Consider the following 14599-nt stretch of genomic DNA (forward strand, 5'->3'; position numbering starts at 1 on the left):
TCAGCAGCGGTTGGAAATATGTCAGTTCAGTCCAGTCAGGATGGATCACTGTAAAGATCTCACTCACCGAGGACAGAGACGTTGATGCTGGGGCTGATGCTTAGTCCAGTCTTACACTGATACACACCTGAGTCGTTTCTGTCAACTTTTTGAAAGATCAAAAAGTAAGTGGTCTTTGTGGTTAAAACTCTTTCTATTTTTATTTTGTGACTTCTGGCTAACTGAAATCTAGCAAATGAAATAGGTTTGCTTTAACTGAATGTTAGAGTTTGGGTCTTGGAGCCGTAGTTGGGACGCAAAGCTAAGTTTATATGATTTAGTGGCTGAAATGTAAATAATGAAAATGCAATATAAAGTTCGGTGAACATTTGTCGTCAACCATCTACGCATATGCATATAAAGATCCTCCTGAGGTGCAAACAATGACCTAAAATCACCACATTAAAGCATCAAAGAACCAGTTTCAATCAATTCTGACAGTTTAAAAGCCATTCATTGATTTCCTTTAGTTTTTGACTGAAACCACCTTCACTTTCATTCTAGTTTATTTCCTTGTTTAGTTTTAATGCAGATGAGTAGTTGGTGTCTGCACACCTGCTGTGGATTCTATATGGGAGGAATACAATATTTATTTAAAAATATATAATATATATAATCCGGATATTTAACACGCAAGTCATCTGATTCCTGTCTGTGAAAACGTTACTTAGCGACAGAGAGGCAGAGACCTGCTCAGATTGAGAGTGAGCGATGAAGACTAACACAAACTCACCTCCAGCTTCCAGTGTGAGGACGAGCGCCACAACGATGGACACACAAAGCACACAAAGGACGGTCAGGCAGCAGTTATGTCTCATGGTGGGAACGGAACCAGCTACGACTTCTGTGAACCAACGACCAGTGAAGGTGTAGATATCAACTCAATGGCATGTGGTTTACTTACCTTCGTGCTTTTGAGCACCGTGGTCTTCAGTCTATGCACAACCCCATTGCACTACTTTTCTTTCTTTTTTACCTCGCTTCAACTGAATTTCCGGGGTCTTTCTGTAAACATTGCTTCCTTCTATCAATGTTTTACAAAAAAATTAGTCCGCAGTGAATGATGCATTGATGTCATCTTAATTGAAATCAAACAGTTATGGAGACACGTTATGTTATTTCATTGCACAAAATGATGAGATCATTATTACATTCTCGATTTCCCAGTTTGCGAAACACAATAATTATAAAAAGAATTACAGAAGGTGATTAGTCATTCGTATAGTCAGACAATGAGTCACTGGTTATTATGGTCCAGTTTGAAGCTCATGAAACCATTACTGTTATCAGATGTGAGGTTACTCGACAGAGAGAATTCAAGTCATGGATGTGCTCATCACAGTTTTAACCCACAGTGAGTTTATGGCACAACACATTCAAACCCAGATCGCAAAAACTATATCAGTTGGAGACAGTTTGCAAAAACTCTGTAACAAATCATTTATTTTGGTAAGAGAAGGAGCTGCTTTTGGCCTCTCCAACATTCAGATTTACAGACTGAGGACTTCGTAGCCTGATTTCTGCCCTCATGTTCGAGGATCCAGTATTTTTTTTGTCGACAAATTCAATAAAATACCAAAATCCAACACATCAGTCCAGCTCTCAACTCTTTGACTTCCCTTCTCTGTGGTCCCGAGCACTTTGGATCTTACCGAAGACAAAAAACATAAAAAATGGAGCACAAATATATTATTGCATTGTTGAAAAGTGATTTCCTCAAACAGAAAGGCCCTGTTGGGTTTAGCAGACGTTACTAAAACACAAGTAAAGGATGAAATGGACACCGAACTCGACCAGCACCGAATTGTGAAGATGCTAATGTTAGCATTGGGCAAATCTTTGGAGGCTCAGGTAGATTGGGTGGGATGTCTGTGTCTGCAACCCCTGTTTAATCCTCTGGGAAGTGGCCGTTTGAAATGTGGTCGGCCTAGCGTGAGATGTCTTTGTCTCTGAAGTGATTTAGTCTCGTGGGTGTCGGTTCTTTCACACGGATAGCCGCGTACTCTGACGTCTCCTCCCTCGGCCTCCGCGGCCGAGCCGCCGCCGCCGCTGGCAGCTGATGGTTGAGAGCAGCGTACACAATCGAACCCCCCACCTCCTCTCTCATCTGGCCGTACATGTTGCCCTCATCGGGCTGTGAGGGCGAGGTCTTCCTCCGGGTCGAGCTCTGAGATGGCGGCGCAGAGGGGCTTCCTCTTTGACCTCGCTCCACCAGGGGGGACGCCATGTACTGCAGAGAAAAAGCATCTTGCATTCAAATGTTTGAAGACTTACAACGAAGAAAAAGGGATGTAAAGGTTTGAAATGCACGTTTGTCTGACCTGATTTTCAGTTCGCGTCTCTTTCTTTGATTTCCCTGCATGAGGACATTTTGCTGAGATTAGTCAATCTTTTTAAAGTCACAATCACGTCCTGTATGAAGTATTTATTCAACATCCCACCTTTACACCCTCGCATTGACACGACCGATATAATTATCACGATGATGACGAACGCCCCGATCCCTGCAGCGAAGTACATGTACAGCCACAGATCTACTGGGTGTTCAGGAGTTGTTCCTACTGGAAGAAGTTAATATGAATGTGATTCATCTTCAGTAATAAGGTGTTTGAAAAATATATGAAGACATAGAAAGCCAGTGGAAGAGCAGATGCACAACACGATATAGTTTATTCTTACGTGTGTCGTTGTTCCTTGTAACATCGGCACGCTCACCAACACCTACAACACAAAGCACAGCAATGCTAGTCTTACTGATATGAAGACAGACATTTCATTTATTATTCAGCAGCGGTTGGAAATATGTCAGTTCAGTCCAGTCAGGATGGATCACTGTAAAGATCTCACTCACCGAGGACAGAGACGTTGATGTTGTGGCTGATGCTTAGTCCAGTCTTACACTGATACACACCTGAGTCGTTTCTGTCAACTTTTTGAAAGATCAAAAACGCTCTCCCTACTAACGGTTTTAAAAGTTTCCAGTCCGTTTTAATGTGACTGCTGCTGCTGACGTTGACAGGGACGGTAGTTGTCTCAAGTTTGTACCAGGAGACTGGAGGCGGTGAACCTCTGCAGAATTCAACTGTGCAGTTAATCCGAAGGTCTTCTCCGACGACGGCTTCATAAACCGTGTTATGATGGACTTTAATATCAATGTAGCATTCTGGATCTTCACCTGCAAAAAGAAAATAACAACAAACACATACATGAAAAGGTTAATTCATCCTTACTTTACAGTTTACTGTGATATTATAATGTCGCAATATAATCTGATTCCAGCAGATGAAAGAATTAGGGCTTTAAATTATAATTGATCTTTTAATGGAATCGTATCGCAATTTAATCAAACATCGAGATATCACGATATACAATTACGGCGTCAAAGTTCAAAAGAAAACATGTGGTTATATCATAAGGACTATTTTTCTACTGAATCACCAGAAAGCATGCTATATTGTTATCAAGATATGAAAATGACCTATGTATCGAGCCAAGTTAGAATATGATATTACATCTTGAACAACAATACACTTTAAGTGACCAACAAAAGTTTTTTATGTTTGTTTCTGCAGGTAAAACAAGTTATAGGCCTTTTTCAATACTACATAGAATGCACTTTAATAAACTCTTTGGGTAAATATAATAAAATGATCTTCCATTGTGTCAGTACTTTGGAGCAGCATGTAACAATAATCTTCTAATTATATAATTTAGGAAAGCAACAAAACTTGGATCCGGAAAAGTAGATACATTAGTAAGGTTAGTTTATTTTGTTTAAAAAATCAACACTAAGGCTTCTTCAAGGAATCTGATTTCAAGACTTTTAAAGATCTTTCAAGATCTACAGATACCCTGAAGAGAATGTTTTAGTTGTTACACTTGTGAAAGGACACCAAGCACTTGAAACACAAATCAGCAGCGAACGTGGTGCACGACTTATACAGTGAAACTAATGAAACCAACTGAAGCTGACATTTAATTGCGTGATGAATGGAAACACAATTTGCACGGAAAGGAACTGAAAGTGGCCAAAGCACGGCTTCTCAATGGAAACTTTAATCCCTCATGGGAATCCAACCCTCTTTGAAAGCATGCAATCTGCACCATTTGTGTCAATTTATTTAACACCAGAGATTCTGCTGTTCGTGAAAGTTAATTGAGAGTTCATTCTTGAGCTGAGAAACAGAAGTCTCTCTCCACGTGGTCCATTTAGTATGTTCTGGAGCTTTCACACATAACACGATGGAACTACAAATTTAAACACGTGCATTTTCCGTGACAACTGGGTTCGCTGAAGAACAGAGAATAACAACATTGTCTTTGACTCACTTTTAATGTCAACCAAATGGTTTTTACTGGTTTATTTAGCTATTTTCATTAAGGTAACTCTACTGCTGCAACATATTTAACATGAATGATTAGAATTTTGCTTGAAACAAAGTCCATTTTCAAATGTTGGCTGCTCACTAACACCACCAAGGGTCAATATTAAATAATAATACGTCTTCTGGCCTCAAGCTACAGAGAACATTGAAGGAAACCACAGAATACCCTTATAGACGAATACTGACTCTGTGGCAGTAAATAGTCTTTCACACAAACACTTTTAAAAGGAAATCACACCTTCATAACAAATAGGAAGTTATAGGAAATAGGAACATGACGTGGGTAGATGACTTATAATGTGTTTCTTTTTTGTGCCATGTTTCGAAAAATATATATTTCTGCCATTTAGGCATTTTTACAGTTTAACAAGAAAACAATCTTCAAAAGTAAGAAAGAATATAAGGAATTAACCATGCATGCATCTGGCCAAGTGGGCCATAAAGAAACAAATAAAAAAATATTTAAGCAGGTAAATGAGTAAAAATAAGAAAACGAAGCAATCAAAACAACCATGCAACACTTCAAAACCATAAATTCATTCCAACATACAGGTATATTACAAAAAATATATATTCAAAGACTTCTATTCACAGGGTTTCATTAACTTAGTTTTGAACTTATATATATGGGGTTGGGGTTTCTTGGTGAAACAAGTGCTTGTCTTTTTAAGAGATATTTTCCATTAAGCTCCCACGTCCACCTGTTGTGGAAGACTTCACCTGAAAGAAGCATTTTTTGCATCTGAAACCGACATTAGCGATTATTTTTACGTGTCAATTTAACAGAAACTCATGTTTGAATCTACAGACTTTCAAAGACGTTAAGATTATATTGTTGTATATTCAAGGAAGAATAACCGTCGTGACTTTTACACCTTACTGACTTAACCCGTCGGGTTTTGGAGACGACTGTGTGCCAACTTCTTCCTTCTAAAAATGGTAAAAGCTGCGTGTAAACTCTATTATTACATCATTTTAAAGTCCACGACCTCTTCAGAAACCAGGCTTCCAACCGTCACCAGAGAATTTGGATCGTGGTCACAAAGCTGACTTTTTAGTCCAATGGCCTGATTAAACACACGTCAGACCACAGAGGAGGGGCGACACTACACAAATACAGAGACTGCACAATATGCCAAAAAAAATAATAACTTACCGCCAGCTTTTAAGGGGAGAAGCATCCCTGCCAAGATAAACACATGCAGGACGATCCAGCGGTGGTTCGGCCTCATGATCCCTCAGTCGTAGCCAGTCCAAGTATGAAATGTTCCTCGGAGCACATCATTATTTGGTTAACAAAACAGAGAAGTGTTGAAGATGATGTTGAAGCCACTAAGGCATGCTGCTTCCTCTTACTCTCGGCTCGCTCCCTTATACCTCTGCCTCTTTCCCCTTTAAAGCAGAGGCGGTGAGTGCACTGGAGGGGAGAAAAGGTCGGTGGTTGGGCTTGCTTCTCTAAATGTTGCAGGTCCGATGCAGTAAAGCATCTCAGATTAGGGGGAACCCACAGTTTCAGGTGTTCACCTCACTACGATACAGCTATATAGCAAAGATCTTTCTCTCTCACATTAGCTCTTCTTTTATTTCCGAGTCTTGTTTCAGTCTTTGCACCTTGACAGTGACTTCTTGTCAATGTGGTTCACTCTCTTTAAGCTGACTTCCTCCACCCTCTCCCACCCTTTCATCTTCACCATCTGCATCTCCTGCAAACTTGTGAGGCTTTGTGCACAGCAGTGTGGTTTCAGTGGAGGATGCACAGCGCACGAAAGGGGAGATAGGGACACTGTGGCCTTATAAATGCCCAATCTGTTGTGTGTGTGTGTGTGTGTGTGTGTGTGTGTGTGTGTGTGTGTGTGTGTGTGTGTGTGTGTGTGTGTGTGTGTGTGTGGATGCTGTCGGGCAACACCATCAACTTGTGGACTGCTTATTTGTCAATGAGTCTGCCTCATTCAGGTTTAAAGAACAACTACACCAATTTTACACATGAAGTTATGTTTATTTGTCACAGACTTGTTAGCTTTTGTTTAAAGTCTTCTGTGGCTCTCTATATAAGTGTCCCAACTTGTGTCCATTTAAAACTCTTGAGAAATAAGCGTAATCAAATATTGAGAAATACTCCAATAAAAGCGCTGCATTCAAAATTACACCCACATGAAAGTACATAAGCAGTAAAAACATGTAGGCCCACCTTAACACCTCTAACAATGCATTATATGAGTTTATGATAAGCTTGTTATTATATTAGCGTACTATGTTTTTCATATAAAACCTTGCTTTATCAGATAATTTAAGTGGAAAGAAAGCACACTGTAAGAGATGTATTCAGATCCTTTACTGAAGTAAATAAAGGTATCAATACCTCACTGTGAAAATACTATTTTATTAATCAGCAACATGTAATCAGAGTAGTTGTAGTATTATATAACCCATATTTATAACTTTTGAAATATTATCACTGATGCCTTTAGTTATAATAGGCCTCCCTATTTTATACCCTGAGTATTTCATCTGTATCCCTGCATCATATGTTATAAGCAAAAGAAAAAGAAGGTAGGCTAAAACAAGTAGGCTCCCTCACATCTGATCTTAAATAGTACTTGATGAACTTGGTTTACACAATTGGATACACCTGTTGTTCTGCACACTTCAGAGGAGAAGGTGGATATATATATATATAATTATAAATAATTTTAGTAATACATATTTTTGAGGTAATAAGAAAATCATTGTTGTTGAGAAAATAATATAGATTTTCTAGAACAACAGCGCCATCAGGTTTCGTTCAGTGTCAGTGCACGTTGTTGGATGGTAGCGACTGCGCAGTCGCACTACTCTACGTAATGACGTAGATCCTTACGTCTTCAACGAGCCGAAAATGGCGGAGTATCTGGCGTCCATTTTCGGCACAGAGAAAGACAAGTAAGTTTTATTTAATATGTATCGTATTTGTCGCATAAAAGATGAATGTTATGAGGAGTATGTTTGTAGCTGCGCTTCTTTATCGCCAGTTGGACTCAGTTTGTAGCCGCAGCGTCGCTGAACGCCAAAGTCAAGCTAACATTAGCAACAGGAAGCTAACTCCGAGCTAACACATTGAATGAAACTCGACGAAGCTGCAGCTGCTCTGGGCTGTTGGTTTGCGCCATGTTTAATTTTTTTTGTTAATTACTACATGCGTGAAGATCCTAAGCATGCGTTGTGGGTTATTAAGTAGCCAGTTAACTTGTAATTAGCTTAGTTAATCAATGAGCTGGGTGGCAGAGTGACGTTAGCCGGCGGGTTGTTTTGTTCCGTTTCACCGGTGGAGAGCAGCAAACTGCGTCCTGCACACGATTTACTGTCTGCAGTTCGGTGTGTGCATGTTACGTTTATTCACGATTACTTTGCGTGAGACGACTATTTTTTACATTTCAAAGCAAGCCACTTAAAGTGGCTTCCCTAATTTAAATGAGTGGAACTGGTTTGATCTGATATTTAATCGATTAGACGACAATAGACTCGTATAGACGACAGACAATAAACCCATTACAAAGTATAAATAAATAAATACAGAATGTATTTTACTCCCAAGCCACGACTTTTTATATTGTCTAGTTATGATACTTAGCTAGGTGGGTCACATGCTGCCTGTGTATGTATTGCTAATGCCTGATGTAGATGGTTCCTCTGTGTCAGAGAAATCCATCGTTATCTAAAATGTATTATAAACATATCAGTAAACAAAACCATTGCCATGGTGCCCTAAAATACTCATTAGTTCATGAAATCCACAGCTGAAAATAGTCCCAGTAAATACACTCTACCCCCAATACTCTTTTAAAGCAACTTTTTCACAATCCTACAGTAACAAAATTATATATGTTTTTGTCCTGTTAGTCGAGACAGTCTGGAGAAGTTGGAAAGCGTTAAGAAACGTTCCAGCACATTATTGCTTTTTGTTTTATGGAATTAATTGACAGTAACAAATCTTTTGAGAGCTTTATCCTCTAACGAACCAATTAATACAAACGTATGATGTGTTTTCTTCTTTTCCAGGGTCAATTGCTCCTTTTATTTTAAAATTGGCGCTTGCAGACATGGAGACCGCTGCTCGAGATTGCACAACAAACCAACCTTCAGCCAGGTGAGGATCCCATCATCGTGTTTCTTCCTAGAATAGTGTTTCAGTTATTGACATATCACTGTTTATGGTAAATAGGATGCATTTATGAAGTGCTTTAATGCAAGGACCTTTTCAATTTGCCTCTCATTCAGACACAATCCTCACTTTCTTCTGAGGATTTTGTGTCTGCATAACTATCAAGATATTTTCAAGCTTAAATAGAAGTTGATGATCAGAAATAAGAGCCCGTCTGATCACATGCTTCTTTGCTCTTTCTCCTGCAGACCATCTTGATTCAGAACATCTACCGTAATCCCCAGAACAGTGCACAGACGGCCGACGCTTCACGCTGTAAGTTACAAATTTGTTGGGGGGGAAATCTCCCTTTTGCGTTTCCTCAAAGTGGTGCTTACATGACAGTTGTTAGGTACTGCTTCAGTACTTTTAAATGGAGACCCGGATGTGACCCTATTATCTGCCAAGGATCCCAAACCAAATATTGGGTTATTCGTCAGGCATTACCGAATACCAACAGAAAGAACACCTGCTTATGATTCTTCCACTCTCTGGAAGAGAAACACAAACATTACCTACAGTCATGGTAGAATACTTAGAACTTTGTGTACAGTTAATATGTTGAACCCAGTCTCCTAGCGCTGAAGCAGTGCCTGTCACGCAGGTAAGTGTAACTGACTTGTGTGTTTTCCTCTGGCCCCATATTTTAATTATACATCCAGGGAATTTTAAAGCATTGCACTCACTCTGCCATTGATACACGAGACAGTCGTAACTTCAGCATCACATACGGCTGTTGATCCGGTGAATTGTCCTTTACACGGTAAAGAGGCTTGTTTTAAAATGAACTCTTGGTTGTATTTTATATTGATATATAACCGGTACCTGTAGACTATTTAAAGGACCATATGTTTTTATTCTTTAGTTTTGTGTATTCAGATGTGGTTGCGTGCATGTCACACAATTCTGGACAATTTGAAGTTTTACAATTCTTGAGGTCCTCACTTCCATTCAGCACCTAATTATATAAACAAACAACTCTAAAGACTTATTAACCAGACAGTAAAAGTGGCCCATTGTTGTGAATGAGTACAGTTGTGTTTTGAAAAGTTGCATTGGAACAGTAAATGATATGGGTATAAAATCTAAAATAAAGTTTACTGTTTCTTATAATGCATTCATTTAAAAACACGATTAAAAGCAAAACCAAAGTGGGCCTTTTACTGAAACTTTTCAGCTTGTATACAAACATGTGACATCACTGTGTGTTTGATTGTTTTTGTTTTTCACTTCTCGGGTGAGACTAAAATTATTTTTACCTTGTTTATGTAGCTCCGGCTATTAATGCTTAACTAATCAATATGTGTGCGTGCCATAGCCTCTAACATACAATGGGAAATAGTCCAATAATACACACTCAAATCCTAAAACTGTAGCCAAGTTTAAGCCAATTATCTGTTTATATTATAAAAATGTAAAACAAAACGAATGCTAAAAGTAGAGGGGAAAGGAGCGAGTCTCAAAACAGCGAGGGTAGGGAATAAGCTTCTCTTCCAACTATAATAATAATATCAGAGTGGCCATTTCCATCACATAATTAAAACCTCAAACTGACAACACCTAATATATATCTAAGGGCCGCAATTTACTTACAGAAAAAAATCTAATCCAATATTTTTCCTCCTCAGCTCTTTATTTTGGTTGATTTATGTCACAGAAGTTCACGTTTTGTATTTCAGACCATTTCCCTCTTGAACATTTACCTTCATAACCTTCCAAACTCTGCCCAGTCTGCTGATGGTTTACACTGTAAGTTCTCCCTTCATCTGCAGGACCCTCCAGCACTTAATTTACTTTATCACACCTCCCCATATAAATTTGGCTGAGTGTAGGAACATATCCTGTAGAGATGTCTTAACCCATCATTTCCTGGAGATAGAATAACGGGCCACGTGTTGTTTCCCTGGCTTAACTCAATCTAACGTAGTATGTTGTACAATAATGTGCATATCTTTAGTGTTAGGTCCTTCATTTTGCTCATGTGAAACGGATGTGTTGGACTCCAAAAGGCATTATTGACGTTCTGTTGTTCTTTGCGTCACACTTATCAGTTTCACACTGAGTTCACCATTTTGCTTCGTATTCATTGAAGCAGGTTTCTACTAGTGCTGTCCTCAACTTAGGAAACTCTCCTTCATGTTACAGCCAAGTGTTGTCATGAAGTAGTCGAATGGTAAAAAAACTAAAAACGTTCCATAGCCAGTCATTATGTCATGGCCCCTCTGCACATGGTGTACACATAATTACACAAACAGATTTGTAAAGAAGGTAAATAATTTAAAAGTAAAACCCCACTAACCAGGAGAGAAAAAAACAGGGTCTGCTCTAGGTTTTACTTTGCTTAATAAAGATGTATTATTTTTATGTTTCTACTGTTAAAATGTGTTTGTTAAAAGCTACACGGCCCACTTGAAGACTGTCTTTGACCACCAGTGTCCATCTGTTGTTGCCCTGACTCCCTTGTTGATGTTTTGTAGGTGCCGTCAGCGATGTGGAAATGCAGGAGCACTATGACGAGTTCTTTGAGGTTAGTGACCTTTTGTGCCGCCGTCTCTTCTTCGTTCCACATGTAGGACGATGTGACATGAAAACTGCGTTATCTGCCTTTTTTGTAGCAGTGCTCAAGGGAGCAAACTAGCATTGACCAAATGTTTTCTGTCTGTGCTGAAGCAAGAGTCATTGAGGAGCTAATATTTACACAGGACCCATAAACTGAATTAAAAAAGCATGGTAGCCTCTCATATGCAACAGCTGCTTTTACATATGCGAGGTTACCATGCTTTTTTAATTCAGTTTATTGCCAATTATTTCTTTTTTTTATAGGTTTTTTATATATTATTGTGGTGTCCCTTTGATATTATTCATTATCTTATTTATTAGCTCATGCTGAGTAAGCATTTGTCTGCTAACATTTCTCAGCTGCTTTTGAAATGAAAATGAATGTGATGAATAACCAGGCAGACTTTTTGGCCCCAATTAATGTCTTAACTCTACAGGCTCTCCCACTAGGAAATTGGTTAGCCACGGTGTTAAACTTTCTGGTTAACATCCAGTTAAAATTAAGCAATAGGAGCCTGTTTTAATTTGTTGTCTTATTTCTGATACAGGAGGTGTTCACTGAGATGGAGGAGAAGTATGGCGAGGTGGAGGAGATGAATGTGTGCGATAACCTGGGCGACCACCTAGTCGGCAATGTCTACGTTAAGGTTGGTAATCTGTCTTAATGTGTTCATGAGAAGTGGCGCTAATGCAATTTAGATTGATTTAAAATGGTGTGATTTAAAAATGTTGCAAAGATTTGGCTCAACTCGATTACGACTTTATGCCAAATACATAAATATTTATAAATGACCATCTTTTCTGTTGTTTCAGTCATTTGACAGTTTATTAACTTTTCTAAATGCCGTGTTATGGTCGCTTCTTTTTCTCACATTAATTGTTGTCCGTTATCCTAAGCTGTCTTAACTGTGCTCTTTGTAGTTCCGTCGTGAGGAGGATGCAGAGAAAGCCGTCATGGACCTGAATAATCGCTGGTTCAATGCCCAAGCCGTCCACTCGGAGCTCTCCCCCGTCACTGACTTTAGGGAAGCTTGCTGCCGCCAGTATGAAATGGGGTGAGTGACACCTTGTCAGTAATGTGCTCTAATGTAATAAGTCCTTTCAATACAATGAATGTGTCCAATATTTCAGTGACTCTAGAAAAGCAGGAAACACCTCACAGTCTGCACATGTATGTAACGGTGAATCTTAATGCAGCATATTTGGGGCTTGTCCCAGCATGTACGCTCATCGCCACTACATGTCCAGTAGGCTGCAGACTGTTTAAAAGCTTGTCTTCGCAACATTTAAATTGGAATCGGCTTCACTCCCAGATCTCTTGACATTATATGGGAGTTGCTACAAATCTCATCCGATGATAAACCCACATTTCTTTCCCAGCCAAATATAAGGGCGGCCACAGTTTTATTCCAAAAACATTCTAAGATATTTCTGATGCTTCACATTCTCCACCAAAGACCTGGGGAATGTTGGGTAGTTTTGTAACATTGTCTGTAAATGGATAGCAAATTGTTTAAAATTACAAACCAGTTGTGAAGATATTAAATATTGACGTGTTATTTTACAAATACTGTATGTTGTTAGCTGCATTGTCCGTAGACCATCGTCCACAATCAGTCCTAAACGCTAACTGAATTAAAACGCAAGCCAAAGTTTTGTTTATTTGATTAAGAGTGGTGGAAAGAGTAGTGTAGGCAGCAGGGTGGTGCGGTAGGAAGAAAGCTTCTTGGGTCACTGCTGCTACTAAACTGTTTGGGATCTGACATGATTAGGGCCTTAAGGAGGTTGCTTCATGAAGAGGCTCTCACTTTGAAAGGACTGTGTTTGGTCAAATCACCACGACGGTAAACTGCACACCAAGCGGGTCTCGGGATCTTATTTCTGAATCGGGCCCGGCCAGCAGCGAGATAAGACTCCACGTGTCCTTCAGCAGAGCTGAAAACATGACAGCTGCATGGGCTCCGCGCAAATTATCTAATTTTTCCTTCCACTGTCCTTGCACAGTGGGAGGAAACGTTTTATTTTCCTTTTATGAGTCCCTCAGTGTTTTTCCATTTAATCGGTGGGTTGTTTGCTCTGCAAGTGATAGGACAAACTTGTGTGTGAGAATGAGAGAGGGGGGGGGGTAACGATCAGATGTTCTACTTGGTGGACTTTTCCTCGTGCAATGCTTCACCACATGCAAGCCTGGCAAGTTTAACCCAACCTTGTTTTTTCTACAGAGAGTGTACCCGTGGTGGCTTCTGCAACTTCATGCACCTGAAACCGATATCGAGGGAACTTCGAAGGGACTTGTACGGCCGCCGCAGGAAAGGAGGCGGAGGAGGAGGAGGAGGAGGAGGCGGCGGAGGAGGAGGAGGAGGAGGAGGCGGCGGAGGCGGCAGAGGGTACAGAGATATTTTAAAGCTTAACATTCATATTGGATCAGTCGGGATTTGTCAATTAATACTTCTCCTCTCTCCCACCAGTAACCGCTCGGGATCGCGCTCCCGGGAAAGACGCTCTCGCTCAAGGGACCGACCGCCGCCGCCGCGGCGTGAGCGCGAGAGACCGAGAAGGTCGAGGGACCGAGAGCGCTCTGGAAGGTTCTGAAAGAAGCCAAGACTGATCCAATGTCCTACCGATTCCCTCCCTCCTAACCCCAGCAGTCCTGACAAAGTTATTTTCTTTATTGGTGAATCGTTGGAAGTGTTTTTCTTTTATTCCCTTTTTTTAAGACAAGCTTGTGTCGCTTTCTCAATAAAACAGATTTGTAATTCTGCACTGGCACCGCTTGTTTCTATGAACATTATTATTTATTTCTTTTGGACATGACAAACGTATGTAAATGAGTCAAGTTTGAGTTTGTGTGTCAATAATGAGTGGTAATGATTTTGAAGGCATCTCATTCAAAACTGTGTGCGTCTCAAGACTTTTAATCAGAATCCTCTTTTGAGATAAGATAATCCTTTATTAGTCCCTCAGTGGGGAAATTGCAGGATTACAGCAGCAAGAGATGGTAGTACAATAATAAACGAGTAATAAATATAAGTAAACTGTAATAAAACAGTTAAAATAATCCACAATATCACTATTAAATGTATTTATACAGCACCAGTTAGGTTTTGGAAAGACATTTATATTAAAAGGTACTTAGAGCACCAGTTATTTTTCATATAATCAATGGTCACCTTTCTTTTATTACTCTTAAACTTTGGATAGTTTTTAAAACTGATACAGCTGGTGATGGCAGATTGTTTGATAAACAGTTTCAAATGCAAGAGGAAGCATCCAATTCATAACGCATACTTACGCATACTTAAATTAACTGTAAAATATTGCTAACTAGCATGCCCATGTGTGCTTTGTTTTATTACACTGAATTATGCAATATTTGCTCAAACCAATCTTGCCTTTTCCCCTATTACCAGTTCAGAGTCTGTTTAAGATTAGCAAATTA

At 39.6% G+C, this 14599-nt stretch overlaps 2 protein-coding genes across 2 annotated transcripts; one reads left to right on the top strand and one right to left on the bottom strand.

The window, feature by feature from the left end:
- Positions 1 to 1966: 1966 nt before the first annotated feature.
- btla (B and T lymphocyte associated) lies at positions 1967 to 5656 on the bottom strand (the record flags this gene model as incomplete). Its single annotated transcript, XM_079236883.1, has 6 exons — positions 1967 to 2269; positions 2361 to 2395; positions 2481 to 2597; positions 2719 to 2760; positions 2891 to 3214; positions 5581 to 5656. 6 exons carry the CDS (start codon positions 5654 to 5656, stop codon positions 1967 to 1969), a joined length of 897 nt encoding a protein of 298 aa, XP_079093009.1.
- Positions 5657 to 7299: 1643 nt separating this feature from the next.
- LOC306752811 (splicing factor U2AF 26 kDa subunit-like) lies at positions 7300 to 13929 on the top strand (the record flags this gene model as incomplete). Its single annotated transcript, XM_079236618.1, has 8 exons — positions 7300 to 7343; positions 8460 to 8547; positions 8811 to 8877; positions 11079 to 11128; positions 11709 to 11807; positions 12082 to 12215; positions 13383 to 13547; positions 13629 to 13929. The coding sequence occupies 8 exons, from the start codon at positions 7300 to 7302 to the stop codon at positions 13750 to 13752; spliced, it is 771 nt and encodes a 256-aa protein (XP_079092744.1). The 3' UTR covers positions 13753 to 13929.
- Positions 13930 to 14599: the final 670 nt, after the last annotated feature.

This window comes from Taurulus bubalis (assembly GCF_910589615.1).
Source record: "Taurulus bubalis genome assembly, chromosome: 21".
Classification (NCBI taxonomy): domain Eukaryota; kingdom Metazoa; phylum Chordata; class Actinopteri; order Perciformes; family Cottidae; genus Taurulus; species Taurulus bubalis.